The 16,342-nt window shown below is 37.5% G+C and overlaps 2 protein-coding genes across 3 annotated transcripts in view; one reads left to right on the forward strand and one right to left on the reverse strand.

Moving 5' to 3' along the window:
• LOC134224676 (dynein beta chain, ciliary) overlaps window positions 1–4,561 on the reverse strand; it is an 82,211-nt gene extending 77,650 nt beyond the window's left edge. The window contains exon 1 of the mRNA XM_062704165.1: window positions 4,405–4,561. The gene's annotated coding sequence lies outside the window, so the exon portion shown is untranslated. The remainder of the gene's footprint in view (window positions 1–4,404) is intronic.
• A 1,199-nt stretch (window positions 4,562–5,760) lies between these two features.
• LOC134220084 (uncharacterized) lies at window positions 5,761–6,895 on the forward strand. 2 transcript variants are annotated; one of them, XM_062699045.1, is made up of 5 exons: window positions 5,761–5,891; window positions 5,947–6,050; window positions 6,111–6,186; window positions 6,247–6,633; window positions 6,698–6,895. In XM_062699045.1, exons 1-5 carry the CDS (start codon window positions 5,796–5,798, stop codon window positions 6,779–6,781), a joined length of 747 nt encoding a protein of 248 aa, XP_062555029.1. In that variant the 5' UTR covers window positions 5,761–5,795; the 3' UTR covers window positions 6,782–6,895. The 2 variants fall into 2 exon arrangements, with proteins under 2 accessions (XP_062555029.1, XP_062555030.1); XM_062699046.1 differs by having other exon boundaries at window positions 5,793–5,876.
• The last annotated feature ends 9,447 nt before the right edge of the window (window positions 6,896–16,342 follow it).

The raw sequence follows: 16,342 nt of genomic DNA on the forward strand, positions 1-16,342 counted from the left end.
GGATATTTTGAAATCACTCCCATGAACAAAATTATTTTGCAGTTACTACGCTGTCAAGCATTTCCCGCTCTTCGAATATCTCATACCATACTTCATAAGGGCGCACAAATGCGCTAGACTCTACATGACTCTACGATTGTTTATATACATTCCTGCTCCATTCCTGCTTTTATTTTTTCCCCAAATAATAACAATACTTCTCAATATTAGATCAGAAACGAACATAACCACAATCTTCAATGTTTGGGTCCGGCAGAATAGAAAATTTTGGCTCCAGTTTGACAACCAAATCGATTCTATTATGTTGGCAACTTGCATTTTTGTTCAACCCTTCAAGTGACTTCACGGGAGTGTTCACTTCTAAAGCTTTCAAATTCGATAATCAGGCTTTCTATAGAGTGCAAGTCAGTTTCTTGTTGCTACTTTATTAGGGGGTGTATTGAAGTGTTTTTACGCTGCTTCTACAACAAATCTAACACATTTTAGTTCTTGTGTTTTAATTTGCCATAATAATCATTAGGCGATAACAATACTTCCGCCTTACCAACAAGCATTTGTTTACTTTGCTCGATAGGTAGACGGTTTGACAGTTCCATGGGTAGATTTGGCTTCACTCTTTGCGCAACTCTATATAATAGACTCTGGCTACAACGACGGACTTCCATCCATAATGTAGGCAATTAACTTTGTTAGGGTATCGAACATGATTCAAGTTATACTGAAGATGATTACCTCCGATTTTTTCCAATATCTACAAAAAATTGAAAGCAACTATTTTGGGAAAATATACATAACTAATGTTTCTATGGCTGAACCTAGATTTATGCATATGCACAACATGTGATAGATTTAGTTCGAAAAAGATATTGAAGGGTAACCACTCCTTTCGGTGGGGTTTGATCCCACGAAACCAGTGCGCTCGACAGGTGCTTTCCCTACTAAGCTACGAAGGACCTCCGTCGCCCTCCGCAACTTAGTGGGTACTGATGAAACCAAAATCTTTCAGACATTAGAATAAGTCACGAAAATAGTCTGTTACTCAGAGTACGATACTCAATAGCTATGGAAAAATAGTGCTCTTCTATGGTGAGTTTCATGGATTGACCATTTTCACGAATATTCCGGATCTTCCTGACGATTTCCGGTGGCCACTCATGTTCATAAAAATGGTCAACCACAATCATCTGTTAATCGGAATACTTTGATCAAGAGCTTTAAAAAAACCGCGTTTAAATAAAATTTTAATAAAAGTGATAAATTATGAAACTCAGCATAATTTATCACTTTTATTTATGTTTCGGATCTTCCGGAGGACCTTCGGTGGCCACTCAAGTCCATAAAATTGGGTCACCACAATCATTTGTTACTCAGAGTACAATAATCGAAAGCTTTGTAAAAACCGCGATCTTCAGTGATGCAGGTTCGGATTTCTCACACACTCACGCGACAGATTGCTCCACCATCCATTTTATCCGGAAGAATTACAGTGCGATAAACTCTGGCACAAGCGAAGGTACGAAAATTTATTATTCCTCTTTCCATGTTTCGCGAAAATCAAATGCTGCTTACATTGCCTTTCCAAACTGATTGAATCTGACGATGCGTCACGATAAGTAGAAGGTTCTTCTTCTTCTTATTGGCATTACATCCCCACACTGGGACTGAGCCGCCTCGCAGCTGAGTGTTCATTAAGCACTTCCACAGTTATTAACTCCAAGGTTTCTAAGCCAGGTTACCATTTTTGCATTCGTGTATCATGAGGCTAACACGATGATACTTCTATGTCCAGGGAAGTCGAGACAATTTCCAATCCGAAAATTGTCTACCGGCACCGGGAATCGAACCCAGCCACCCTCAGCATGGTCTTGCTTTGTAGCTGCGCGTCTTACCGCACGGCTAAGGAGGCCCCCCTGAAGGTTTCTATACAGTAGTTTTTCTCTTTGTCTTAAATTAGTTCAGTTAATGTCGTGGTTACAGTGGGCACTCTAAACATTTCGAATTAATTTGTTTTAGGTTCGAATCCCGTAGCGGTCGTAATTTTTTGTTAATTTGCTGATAAAATTTATCTTGAGAAGCGACGAGAAAAAGAATTTGGTGGAGTAAAATTAAATTATCCGGCGTGCCGGTGCTCACTAATTTATCAACCGTTATTCTATCCGGATAGAAATGATGTATGAGAATACTTCTTCACAGGAGAATATGAAAAATCACACTCGGCTAAATGGACTAATCCTAGGTTTTTATTCATATGAGTTATAATTCCAAAGCCTGGTGATGGTTTTTATGAATTGACCACTTTTACAGATGTTCCGGATCTTGCGGATGATTTCCGGTGTCCACACCTTCAAAAGGAGTGACCATTTGTTACCTGGAGTTTTATATTGGAAAGCTTTGAAAAAACCGCGGTCCTCTAAGATGAGGTTCATGAATTGATCCCTTTTACGAACGTTCCGGATCTTCCGGGGGGACACTGGACCGTGGAATAATCAGAAATTGTGATGATCCATGGAAATGGCTACGTTTTATTGGGATAAGTGCTACAGAAGTCGAAATTACTTTTCGAAACGCAAAAAAATTGCGCCAAAAATTGGTCTAAAAACCTATGTTTCGTCGAAACCGATTCCTGGGATTCAATATGGCCAAACTACAAAAATGAGTCCATAACGACATTCGCGGACCTTCAATTTGATTCAAAAGGATTGAAATTTGGTTTGAAAATAAACTTTTGGTTAATGTACAATGCGTCACCGGGAAGGTTTTGTTTTTATCAATGGAAAGTTTCAACTTTTATAGAATTCTGCATTTTCATTTTCAGTTTTTACATTAAAAATATTGCTGGGAAATATAGTTGATGGAAATTTAGTCAAATTCTGTTTCCATTTCACCTAAATATTTCCACATCAAATCGGATTGCGGAAATGACGGATTTGGTATTTTTTTTTACCTTCAACCATTGTAGATGAACAAAGCATCTGGTCAGTGGCGTAGCCATGGGGGTGGTTTTGGACATAAAACCCCCCTAGAGACAACATTTTTAGAAGAATTTTTTTTTCGAAAAGAAAAATGTTCAGAAAAAAGACCAATTTTTTGGCTACGCCACTGCATCTGGTAGATACACAAAAATCCTTAGAAAATAATAAAACAAAAATGGCCTAGGCCGGTATTTTTTCTAATCTGCTACAAGACGGCGTTTTTGGATGGCTGAAGAAAGACTGTTTTGAACCATGGTTTCGCTTATCTTCATGCAGTTTGATGTGGTAGTTCTAGCTTTTTATAAAACTGCACGATTGTCTATTCTCTAGTCTATTCTCTAAAGTCTAAACTCTAAAGAGTCTAAACGCACGAGCTATATGATGGTTTTGTGACGGACTTGTACGACTTGTATTAAACGGTGTAGTTCTTTGAGGATTAGTGTTTTACAGACAATATTTCCTTCGTGTTTAAAGAGTTACGTTACGGCGCAAAAAAAAAACTGTACCAACGTGTCATTCTGATCATTAAATAATATTGTAACTAAATAAATGAATAGTTCCTTAAAAAACATAATGCGAAGATTGATTCAGATTAGAGATAGGAACTCTCCAATAAACAAGCGTTGTTCCTTTTCAAACGCATTTCATGCACAGATATAGCTATAATTATCAACACGTTATTTTTTATATCGTCGTTATTTTATGCAAACATTAAATCGTCGTCAAAGTCATGCGCTGATGGTGGTCTATTACCCATTATCGCATGTCAGTCCCATCTTTGCTGAGTTTCCTATTTATATCGGACTGATAGGCAAAATAGGTGTCTTCCTATCTTCAGTCATAAAAATCTTCCAGTAGCTATTTGCGCTTTCAAGTTGGCATAAAAGCTGGAAACGGTTTCATAGTTCTATTTATTTATGATTCGTGCACGTGGCAGGTATTTCATTTTTATTGGCCTGCTTTCTGCACGCGAATTGATACCGAAGTGAAACTTAGATTGTCAATCATGTTTATAAAAATAAATAAATCGATTCGTTCTCCTTGGCGAAGGTTAATTCTTTTTGCGTCTTCATTTTGCTCGGCAGCCATATTGGAAAACGGAAAATTTTGTGAAAATTTCGGATGTTTCTCATATTTGTGGTATTATCTAGAAAATTTCGGTGGTTTATTTCTTTCTTTAGTATCCAAATAGAGTTATCCATATATCTGCGTAGGTTTAATCCATATTGGGTAAGTAATCCTTGGTTGTAAAACACTTTCTATAATTTGCACTTTTACACTTTTTTCATATTTTTTAAAGGCTTTTTATAGATTATATTCCCATAATTTCAAGTTGACCTTAAATAACCACAAAATTCTCTTATTTGTGGGCTTTTTGCTAATTTTTCACTTTGGACATGTTACGTAATACTTGAAAATACTGCGCACATACCTAAAAATCACTATTTCTCTTAAATTTAACAAATTATTTTGATTTTTTCTACAAATTCAACTAGTATCACAAACATTTTATCACAATTTATTCAAAATTTGAGGTTTTTCAGAGATTTCCTATTCTGACGATCGTGCCCAAAATGGGTCCGTTCCGATTAAGGTCCGCTCGAAGACTAGCGAAAAGTTTGCTCGCGAAACTTCAGCGAAGTGACATCCCAGGCCTTCCGTGCACGAAGTTTGCTTATGAAAATTATTTTTCATAAATAAAATCCGTATCTATGGCAGTGCTTTGTGTGCCAGTGTTCCGTTCTATAACCGGTGCACGAGCTCAGATGGTCGGTATGTCAGTATCATAAATACCTATCTGGAATGATAGAATGAAGACGGTTGGTTGTTTAGTCGATGTGTCAGCCTTGGGTTATGACATCGCATCATAGGGTCGAATTATTGTTGAATGAATTCTACAAACATGCTTCGTGCCCAGACCCGGTTGAGCCTATTTCGTTGGAATAAATATGCCGGGTCATGAGTAGTTGATGTTCGATGGAAAAGCGCACACCAAAGGCAATGAATGAAAAGCTCAAACAACGTTTCGTCCATTCAAGTATACCGATTTGTGAGTTTTGATGTTTTATTCTGTCCGCCATATGCCTTCGTCAACAAGTAAAGGTCTGCTTCACTTGTTGAGCAGAACATGATATTGAAAAGGGAACAAAACAGAACCATAGGAGGTAGTCTGCAGGCTATGGAGAAAATGTCTATTGAAAGGTTATTAGATTTATTACCCTTATCGAATCAATTGGCAGAAGCATTGATGGTAAGTCTCTTTTCGGTAGTTAGTGAATGAATAGGCGAACCGATTGGATTAGAACTGATTGCAAAGGTTCCTGACGTCAATTTCACAGGATGATGGATATGCTAGTGTGGTAAACTATAGCTCACTCACTTTAAATGTACACATCTAGTACATATTGATTTTTCTGGCTTACATTCGATGAAGTTTTCATCTATTGCGGTTCTATAAAAGGGCTTGAATACTTGAACTAAATAACACAAATCGTCGAAAAAGTGGACAAAGAAACAATGTCTTTGGCTAAATACTGTAGGAAAAATAGCAGTAGTTAGCCAAGGTCATCGCGTTCCAGTTTCTTTTTTCATTGAATGGGAATTTTACTATGTTTGTTATTATTTTGGAAACATATATCTAGAACGTTTAAAAATTGACCAGAAATGAATCGCGGAATCAAACAAGTAATTCCCAGTATTTAAATAAATTCAGCCTTAATCACTTTATTTAATCTTTGTAAGGACGGGCTACTATGTTTAACTTTCACATAGGTATTTAAGTGTTACACATTTTTATTTACACAAGTTGATATTTCCGAAGTTATGTCATCGAGTGACAAAGCGTGTAAATATAAGGAGGAAATAGATAATTTAAAAAGGTGCCTGAATAACTCACACTTAGAGGTAAAATTCCTAAAGGTAAAGCGGATATTAGATTTAAATTTTCCCAATTATATAAAATCTATACTACTAGGAAGCGCTGAACGAAATGGCCCTATCAAAACAATGTCTGATCAATGACTTGCATCAAACGATATTCGTTAACGATAAACTTTCCAGGAAATTGGACAGACAAAGGTAAATTCAGTTCTCGTAGGCTGCATATTGGTGCCGAGTGCCTTTAATTGTGCTCCGCAGACATTACTTCACAGAGGAAAACGAATTGTTAAAGTTGGAGATGGAGCGCTTAAGATTGTATCTGCAGTCCATTCAGGTACGTACTCAGTACACCAAACTATCTGCCATCTAACTACCACACCATAATCATGCTCAGAGATCGTTACATGTGTCCACCCGCAAATTGGCACGTCACACGCGCGGCTGTGCCGCCACCCGGATTCGGATGGGTGCGATGTTCCTCCGGATGCGGTCTACTAAGCGCCAGTACAAACGAAGATGGAACAGCTACCAGCAGATGTGTCTTCAGTTTGCTGCGTACATTCGAGAGCAGAACTGCTATATGGTGGACGCGGTTGAGGCAAAGCTTAGCAACGAGAGTATTACCGCCTGCCATCGGCAGTATCTGGAGCTGCTGACGCGTTGCTCTCAGCTGTTGCATGAAAATATGAACCTAAGATTGCTGGCGTCGAACAGAAGGGACGAACATCAGCCAAGGAGCGACCGGATCGGAGGAGGAGGAGTGGTGGGAACATCTGAAGAGGTATGATTCGTAGATAAAATGAAGGGTGACAGCTTTTCATTGCCAGAATTTATTTTTCTTCAAGGAACGTGGTACAAGTGGATCTGACGAGACAGTGTTTAGGACGTACATAAAGGGTCCTCGAAAGCAACGTTGTCAGTCAGTATGAGTTTCGGAAATGAGGACTTGGAATAAAAGTATGCTTCGCCATGTTCGATGACAATGAATGAAATTTTCGTGTTTTGTTAGATATTTGAAAATATAAATAATAATATACACTCATGAAACGTTGTAAGCAACAATATGCGTCATTACTATGTTTTCACATAATACACTGTTTTGAAGAATTTCGGTAGCGAGAATAAAACAAATATATTTTACGGATGTAACATAAATGTCGATTGATTTTGACGGTTTTGTGGTGAAAGATATGTAAGGTATAAGCGTTGTGCCCTCCTGTTGAGTCGCAAGGAAGTCTTTATTTCTGTAGAATCGCAGTAAGGCCATCTGCTGTGTCTAGTACGTGACTCGTTATCGGTTCGGTAATTGGTTATCGATTTGCAGCTGATTCTCTTAGTAGGCACTTTTCGATGTCTCAAAGAAGTCACAGAATTCGATTAGATTTCATTATAACTTTTATTACAGTAATAAAGCTCTTTGTATAATTTTGATTCAAAATCCGAACACTATAGCTTTTAAATGGCCATTTTGATTTTCCGTGGGATATTAAGTTCGTTGGTAATCTTGATACCAATGCAAATTTGGAAAACTGGTTAAAACGGTATGAATCTTTTTTTTTAACAAATTCAAAACAAAACTAGATATTAACGTATTTTATTAATTTAGATCCGCAGATTTGTTGAAATACAACTCAAAAAACATGCAAGTTTGCTTCACGATCCGTTTGAGGATGGTTTCCGATGGTTTTGGATTCTCAAGAACAATGGTTTTCAGACATTTTGTTGAGTGGTACCCACTTTTTTTTTTAAAGTGAACCAGGAGTATTTTCTCACAGTCAATCTAGGAGCTATTCCAGAGTTACAAGTTATTGAGAACTGGTGATGTACAGAATTTCTTCAGGACTCAATTTATTTAAAGTTTTTCCTGGTATTACAAATTCTTCATGGAATACAGGGTCCGGCTATCAAAGAGCTACAATAGAATGATCCGAAAAAATGATCAAAAGTAAAATATTTCTTTTCAATTTCGTTCAATTTCAATGGAAAACATATCACTTTTTGATAGTTCACTGGTCAAGTTCATCTTTTTCGTCCTTGTGCTTATCCACTTGTCGCAGACAATCGAGGAACGCATGGTACGAGGCCCATAGGTGCTCTTGCGGTATTTTACCAGATATCGCTTCAGGACCTGCACAAAAAAAAAATACATACATATTTTAGGGCAGACGCGACCTCCAACATACTCCAGATAGACCTGTGCGCCGGTCATATCATCGGCGGCGGCGGCGTGGTGGTCACTTTTGCCCCGGCGGCGGCGGCGTCACGGCGGCGCGCCGTTGACTTTTATCGGCGGCGGCGGCGGCGGCGTGAACCGGCGTGGATGAAAAAATCAATTGCTGAAAAAATCAATTTTACCATGGATTTTTGGATTAACGCGGTTTGAATCACACGGTAGGAATCGCCGCACAAAAACCGACTTCAGTGGATTGAAATTGCAATATTCTGCGTTTGCTGATCATCAAACAGCACATTCAAAATAGTCAATTGCCGGTGATAGTAATCAATGCCTAATTTCAAAATGTTATTTGAATTACCACTATTTTGTTACTCTTTGATTTTGATTAATCAAATTTTAACAATAAAATTTTTCGTGACTCCAAAGTGTTAAGAATTAGATTTCGGTGTCATAGAACAAATTGGTAATAACTTTTTTCAAAAGTTATTTCCAATTTAGGATTTAGATACATTTCAGTGGTTTTGATCTCAATATAACAAATTTAAAATTTTCCTGAAATTTGCCTAAATATGCCAACAAAGCTCTTGGTGAAGTTTCTGAAAGAATTTCTGGAGGGAACTATGATTTTTTTAAAATTTCTACAGGCATTTCTCAGTAAATTTCATTAGGAATTCCTTCGTAAAATCCTATGACAATGTCTGCAGAATTTTTCTATTTCAGAAAGAATAATCCATTCAGGTTCTCTTTGGGAAATTCATTTAGTAAAACATAAAATATTCCTGCAGGAATTCATTCTGAAATTTTTTAAAGAATGAACTATTTTCTGATGGAATTCCTAAGAGAATTTTCTTAAGGACTTTCCGAGAAAATTCCTGAAGTAGTGTTGGAAAGTGTAGTAGGAACCTTTTAAGAAAATTTTGAGCAAATCCCCACAGACATTTCGAAGGAATCCCTAACAGTATTGACAAAACGCATCAGCGGCTGCTTCCGCATCTTCCTCGATTACACACCCCAGAGCCAACGTCCTGTTCCAGGTTCTCTGCAAGTTCTTATGCTGGTCTCTCTTCCTGCATACGCACTATATGTCAAACCCACTGCAATCTGCCTTAGTTTATCAACCTGCCTATGTCTGCATTTTTGTATACTTGGTTTAACTCGTGGTTCATCCATTCATCTGCTCCATTTACCATTTTCCACCACGCTGCCAAGTATTGAGCACAGTACTTTCAAATTTTCAACACTTTGAGAATTTGATAATCTGCATCTTTTAACGTCCATGATTCATGGCCGTACAGGACGACTGGACGAATCAACGATGTGTACAGAGCTAGTTTTGTCAGTGTCTGTAGGTAGCGTCATGAAGTTACCAAAGAATTTTCTGGAGGAATTTTCAAAGGATTACCCTGAGAAATTCTATATTAAATTGCTTAAAGTAGTTTTGGAAGAATTCCTATAGAATTTCAAGAACAATTATTGTCAAGGAACTTGCTAAGGAACTCCTAGAGGAATCTATATACATAAAAATGAATTTCTGTCTGTCTGTGCCTTATAGACTCGGAAACTACTGAACCGATCGACGTGAAAATTTGTATGTAGAGATTTTTGGGGCCGGGGAAGGTTCTTAAGATGGTTCGAGACCCCTCCCCGCTTTGGAAAGGGGGGGTCCCATGCAAATGAAACACTAATTTCTTCATAACTCGAGATCTAATCAGAAAATAAATCAATTTTAGGCGAAACGAAGTTCGTCGGGTCTGCTAGTTACTAAATAAAAATTTCCGAAGGAATATCAAATTGATTTTCAAAGAAATTCCAAAGCAAAATTCGAAGCTGACAGAAATTTCCGAAGTAATCCGTTAATAAATTTCTGAAGGAATTTTTAGAGATTTTGAATTTTAAAACAATTACCTGAGGAACTCCTAAAACATTCTCTGTAGATATTTCAAAAAGAAGGATTTTCAGAAGGTATATCCGAATTTCTGAACGAAGTCTTGACAGAATGTCCAAAGGAATTTTCGGAGATATCTAAGACTGTCAGAAGTTTCTTCAGGAGTCACTTTGAAAAAAAACCTGCAGGGACTTCTACGGATATTCCTTCAGGAACTTGTTCAGGAATTCTTAAGGAAATTTCACCCAAGAACTTTTCAAGGAATTCCAAAAGAGTTCTTAGAAGAGTTTCTTGAGGAATTTTCGGGAAAACAACTTAACGATTTTCCCAAAGTTTTCTAAAACAAATTTCTGAAGGAACTTTTTCCGAACTAATTCCTGAGAAAATTTCCAAATATAGTTGAGAGAATTTTCGAAAGACTTTCTGGAATTCGTTTCCGGAGGAGTTTTGTAGAACTTCTTGAGGTAATATACGAGGGAATTCCTGGACGAATCTCCATAGGATTTTTGGAGAATTACTAAAAAAAATCCTGTAGGCATTTCCTCTGAAATTCTATTAGAAATTTCTTCATAAATTCCTTTGAGAATTCCTCCGGAAATTCCTTTAAATGTTCCTTCAGAAATTCCTTTAGGGTTGTCCATAAACCACGTAGACTCTTGAGGAGAGGGGTTCGAAAAAGTCTACATCAGTCTACGAAGGGGTATACGAAAAGTCTACGTAGACTTTTTTTATTTTATTTTTTCGGAAAACATTTCATACGGCAGTGCAAGTTCACTTGTTTAATTTTTTTAATATCGAAAAAAATCAAAATTTCCGCTTGGATTACATTGATTACATTGTAGATTCTACTAAAATATCTTTTGATTTTCGGCAGGAACTTCTTTAGAAACTACAAGTGATTCTTTAGAATTTCCACGGGGAATTATATCGCACTTCGATGAAAAATTCTTTAGAATTTACAAAGGAAGCATTTTGGAATATCCAAGAAGAAGTCTTTGGAATTTCCAAAAGACATTCATTTGAACTTTCAAGGGGAATTCTCCGAAATTTCCGTGAGAAATTCTTCAGAATTTCCACTGAATATTTTCTGGGAAGTCCCCGGGAAATTTTTCTTAATTTCTGAAACTCTTGGAATTTTTGCGAGGAATTCTTTGGACATACATATAAGCGAAATTATTCGAAATTTAACGGCAATTTCTTCGGCAGTTCTAATGAAAATTCTTTGGAACTATCGATGGAAAAAGAAATTTTTGAAAACTTTCACGAGAAATTATTTAAATTTCCCACCAAAAACTCTAAGTTTTCACAAAAAAATTATTGCAGTTCTTGTAAGAAAGCATTAGTAATTTTCATGAAAATTTATTCTATTTTTTTACGATAAATTCACCACAAATTCAACTGAAATCCTCCATAATTTCCACCGAAAATTATCTGGAAAACTCTTTGGAATGTCCATAGGATTTTTTTAAATTTCTTCAGGAAATCGCTTCTACTTTGCAAGAGAAATGTCAAAATATCGTAGGAAACCTTTAGCATGGTTTCAACGGGAAATAATTCAAAATTTTCACGGAAAATTACTCGACGTTTTAACGGAAAAACTTTTGGAAATTAGAAAAAACTCTTGAGATTTCAACGGAATGGAATTTTCAAAAAAAATATCGGAATTATCACAAAGAGTTCTTTGGAGTATTACCTGGAAACTTTGAAGGTTATCAATCGGGAAATTCTACGGAATTTCTACGACAACCTTTTTGGAATGTAGACTTGACGTTCTCGGAATTTCAACTCGAAATTCTGAAAATTCCTGGGTTTTCTACAAATTTGAACCGGCATGCAGAATTATAATTCAGATGCGTGACAGATTTTAAGCAGTGGCACGCCTATGCAAGTGTCGGTGGCGGTGGCGCACACCTCTAGGAGGAATCAAATCCAACAGAAATTATATTAATTGGCTTCGAGATTTGGTTTCACGAGCTATGGACAGAGGATTGAATTTGATTTCGTTTTGAATTTTTAATTGATATTGAGTTGGATTTTATTCAGTTTTATTTTGTTAGCTTTGAAATTTGTATATCTGAATTGCTGAAAACGTGGCTGATTTCCAATTTTTTTTCCAATCACTTATGACATTTTGTTAAATTTGAAAAAGTCTACGTATACTTAAGGGGGGGGGGGAGGGGTTTTGGAAAAAGTCTACGGGGGGGAAAGGGGGGGTGGGTTTGAAAATGTGAAAATTCGGCCTACGTGGTTTGTGGGAAGTTGTTTAGAAATACTTTCAAAATCTCATAAAGTAGTTCAAACGGGAATTATTTTCGAAAATCCATCCAGGCTCTCTTTAAAATGCCTTCGAATATATTTTGAAATTCCTGCACAAAACCATCCAGGAATTTCTTCAAAAACTTCTCCAAAAATTCATTTAAGAGCTCCTCAAAAAATTTTCCTTGAATAATCTAAAAAAAACTCCACCAAGAATTCTTTTGGATATTTCACCAGGGGTTTCCTTAAAAATTTCTTCGAAAAGCCTCCCGGATTCCTTCTTAGATTTATTCCAGGAAATCCATTGCAAATTAATTAGATAATGAAATTGTTTTCGGTGGAGTTGCTAATTGAATTTTATAAAATAAATAAATAAAATCAATAAATTGAACAACTAACACTGAAAAAATCCGAAGGTATTACTGAAAGAATTTCGTAAAAAACCCATGGAGTCATTTTCGATGGAATTCCTGCAGGAAGTTCTGGAAAAAATGTCGAAGAATGTTTTAAAGAAATTGCTGGAAGAAGCTCTGAAGAAATTCCTTAGGAAAATTTTGAAAAATCCCTTATGCAATCTCTGGAAGAATTTATTTGAAAAATTCATAGAATAATTGCCGAAGAAATTCATGAGGAGGTATTCCTTTAAAAAATTGAAAAGTTGCTGAACTCCGAATGGAATTTCTTGAGAAATTTATTAAGAAATATCCGGAGGAATCGCTAAAGAAACTTCCGAAGGAATCCCTTAACGATTCTCCTAAGGAATTCTTAACAACATTTTTCGTAGAAATTACTGAAACATTTTTTTGTATGCATTCCATAAGGAATTTCCTGAAGAAATTCCTGAAGGATTTTTTGAAGAAATCCGTAATGGAATTTCTGAAAGAATTTTCAGAGAAATTTTATAAGACATTTCCGGAAGAATACATGAAGTAATTTTTCAAGGTTTTTTATTGAAACTTTTCGGAGGAATATCTGGAGGAATTTACTAGGAAATATACCAAGTGGTTTTGGCGCTTTAGGGATGTATTCAAGCCTTCACAAAAGCGTATGTGCCACAACAAACACAATTTGCGAGTCACCTACAGAAAATTCAAATAGCCTTCTATTAGTTGCACTTACTTAGTTAAGATTGAAAAATCTTTTGGATGGAGAAAAATCATAGAGCAGAATTTTTTGTACAGAGTGTAGGACAACACTGCCTACAGATTTAGGTGCCCGACTAAATGAGGTTTTGGCTTAGACGAATTCCAAAGACCATTTCAACATTTTTTGTATTATTCTACTTAGTAGATTAAATCTACTAGATACAGCCTAATTCAAATTCACAACTAATCAATCATAACACGAGTTAAGTACTATTCCAATCAATTCCACCACGTTGTATTGTCTTACAAATACGTATTTCGTCTCTGTAAGGCCATCTTCAGTGTCACTTATTTTACTCGACTCGACTCAAGTTAATTGATTTTTTTTATTGCGATTGGTCATCGGCGTGGCAAAATTATGATCGGCGGCGCGCCGACTCAAAATCGCCGGCGGCGGCGGCGTGAGTAAAACCACCGGCGGCGGCGGCGCGGCGCGGCGGCGCACAGGTCTAACTCCAGACAGATAAATTTATAGGGTTCAGGTTCGGCGAATTCGCTGTCCGCTCTTAGCTCGAAATGAACCCTGAAAACCTTTAGTTGGGTTTTCTTCACTTTTTGAGCCGGCGTTTATTCCCGCTGTAGAATCCAACTCCTGCTAGCAAACGAACGACGTGCCTACGATTCGACGACGTTTTGTAGAGCCAGTTCCCAATACGTATTTTGTATTATATTATATTTACTCACTTATGCAGCAGTTCAATTGCCGGAATCTGTAGATATTATTTCGGTTTTATAATTCCTTCTGTTAATTTATTTTGTTGAAAGGGTTTATAGACGATTTCTCTGGGTGTTGCTGGATAAGTTTCTTCTGAAATTTCTTCAGGGAAGATCCTTTTTGGAACGGGCTTTATGGTCATATGGCTACCACTTCTGTCTCATACGCAGAAGGTCATGCGTTAAATCCCAGCCCCGTTTCATTCCTCCTACTTTGTATATAATCGATAGAATTGGAAATGGGCTCACAGGCTAGCAGGTTTCGGCATCCAATTAGAATATACCACCCTTTCATTACTATCACATTGGAAACCCGTTAACCAAGACGGCCATTAGGCCGAAGGCCATTTGGCCGAAGGTCATTAAGCCGAATTGTCACTAGGCCGAATGGTCATTAGGCCGATTAACAAAAAGTAAAAAATGAGAAGTTCTTTTTTCACCTTACCTCTTCTTCTTTCTCCCTTCTTTCATCTTCCTTCTTCCTTCTTCCTTCTCCATTCTTCTTTCTTTCTTCTTCCTTCTTCCTTCGTCTCTCATCCTCCTTCCTTCTTCCTTATTTCTTCTTCCTTTATCTTTTTTCTTTCCTCTTCTTTCTTTCCTCTTCCCTCTTCCTTCTTCCTTCTTCTTCCTTCTTCTTTCTTCCTTCATCCTTCTTCCTTGTTCCTTCTTCCTTCTTCCTTCTTTCTTCCTCCTTCTTTCTTCTTCTTCCTTCTTCCTTTTTCCTTCTTCCTTCTTACGTCTTTCTTCTTCCTTCTTCCTTCCATCTTGCTTCTTCTTTCTTCCTTCTTCCATCTTCCTTCTTCCTTCTTTCTTCTTCCTTCTTCCTTTTTTTTCCATTTTTCCTTTTTCCTTTTTCCTTTTCCCCTCTTCTTCTACATTATTCCTTCTTTCTTCTTCCTTTTCCTTCTTTCTTCTTCCTTCTTACGTCTTTCTTCTTCCTTCCCCCTTCCTTCTTGCTTCTTCCTTCTTCCTTCTTCCTTCTTCCTTCTTCCTTCTTTCTTCTTCCTTCTTCCTTCTTGCTTTTTCCTTCTTTCCTCCTCCTTCTTCCTTCTTCCCTTTTCTTTCTTCCTTCTTCCATCTTCCTTTTTCCTTCTTCCTTCTTCCATTTTTTCCTTTTTCCTTTTTCCCTCTTCCTTCTTCCTTCTTCATTCTTCATTCTTCCCTCTTCCTTCTTCCTTCTTTCTTCTTGCTTCTTCCTTTTTCCTTCTTCCTTCTTCTTTTTTTCTTGTTCCTTTTTCCTTTTCCCTCTTCCTTCTTCCTTCTTCCTTCTTCCGTCTTCCTTCTTCCTTCCTCCTTCCTTATTGATGCTTCCTTCTTCCTTCTCACTTCTTGCTTCTTCCTTCTTCCTTCTACCTCTTCTTTCTTCCTTCTTCCTTTCTTCCTTCTTCCTTCTTCCTTCTTACTTTTTCTTCCTTTTTTCTTTTATCTTCTTCTGTTCTTCCTCACTTCGCACTACTCACTTCTCACTCCCCAGTACTCATTCGGCCTAATGGCCATTCGGCTTTTTTTCTCGCTTTTCGCTTTTGGAGTGTAAGGTGCCGCGGACAATACTCGGCGGTAAACTGGAGGACGGTATCTGGCGGCGTCGCATGAGCCACGAGTTGTACCAGGTGTATAAGAGCTGAATATTGGTAAGCTTATACAACAAGACAGACTACGGTTGGCTGGACACGTTGTTCGTATGGCGGAGAAACGTCAAGCGAAGCTAATATTTAGTAGCGAAACCGGAAGAGGCCGTAGGCTTCGTGAAAGGTCGCGTACACGATGGCATTATGCAGTTGACGAGGATCTGAGGGCGTTTAACGTTCAGGGAAGCGATTGGCCCAGAATCGAGTCCAGTGGAGAAAGGAAATTCGGAACACATATTCTCTACCCGCTATGACACTCCTACCTCGGCACAAGCAGATCACTCGCTCTACTGCCAAAGCAGCCCACGCGTTACCCAACCGAAGTAGGGACAGTCCCTTTTAGGGTGTCCCAAAAAACACTATGTTCGAAAACTCATGGTGCTCAAGCCTTAAATGAAAGATTTTCGCATCTGCAGCATTTCTGTAGAACAATCCTTAATGCTAAAAACTAGTTTAAAGGCTCCGACAGAGTGATTTTTGGAAAAAGATGCTTTTTGCACTTATCGTCATATATATTTGCTACTTTCGATTTAAATAATTTTTGTTATCGTAAAATATTTTTCGAATTCTATGTACATTATAATGAGTATCTTCTTCTTCTTCTTATTGGCATTACATCCCCACACTGGGACAGAGCCGCCTCGCAGCTTAGTGTTCATTAAGCACTTCCACAGTTATCTACTGCG

Source organism: Armigeres subalbatus, chromosome 3 (assembly GCF_024139115.2).
Source record: "Armigeres subalbatus isolate Guangzhou_Male chromosome 3, GZ_Asu_2, whole genome shotgun sequence".
NCBI classification, from domain to species: Eukaryota; Metazoa; Arthropoda; class Insecta; order Diptera; family Culicidae; genus Armigeres; species Armigeres subalbatus.

Coding starts and splice junctions, on each gene's coding strand:
- LOC134220084 (XM_062699045.1), top strand. CDS start 5,796: ATGTCATCGAGTGACAAAGCGTGTAAATATAAGGAGGAAATAGATAAT. Junction 5,892..5,946: donor TAGAGGTAAAATTCCTAAAG/GTAAAGCGGATA, acceptor CTATACTACTAG/GAAGCGCTGAACGAAATGGC. Junction 6,634..6,697: donor TGGTGGGAACATCTGAAGAG/GTATGATTCGTA, acceptor TTTTTCTTCAAG/GAACGTGGTACAAGTGGATC.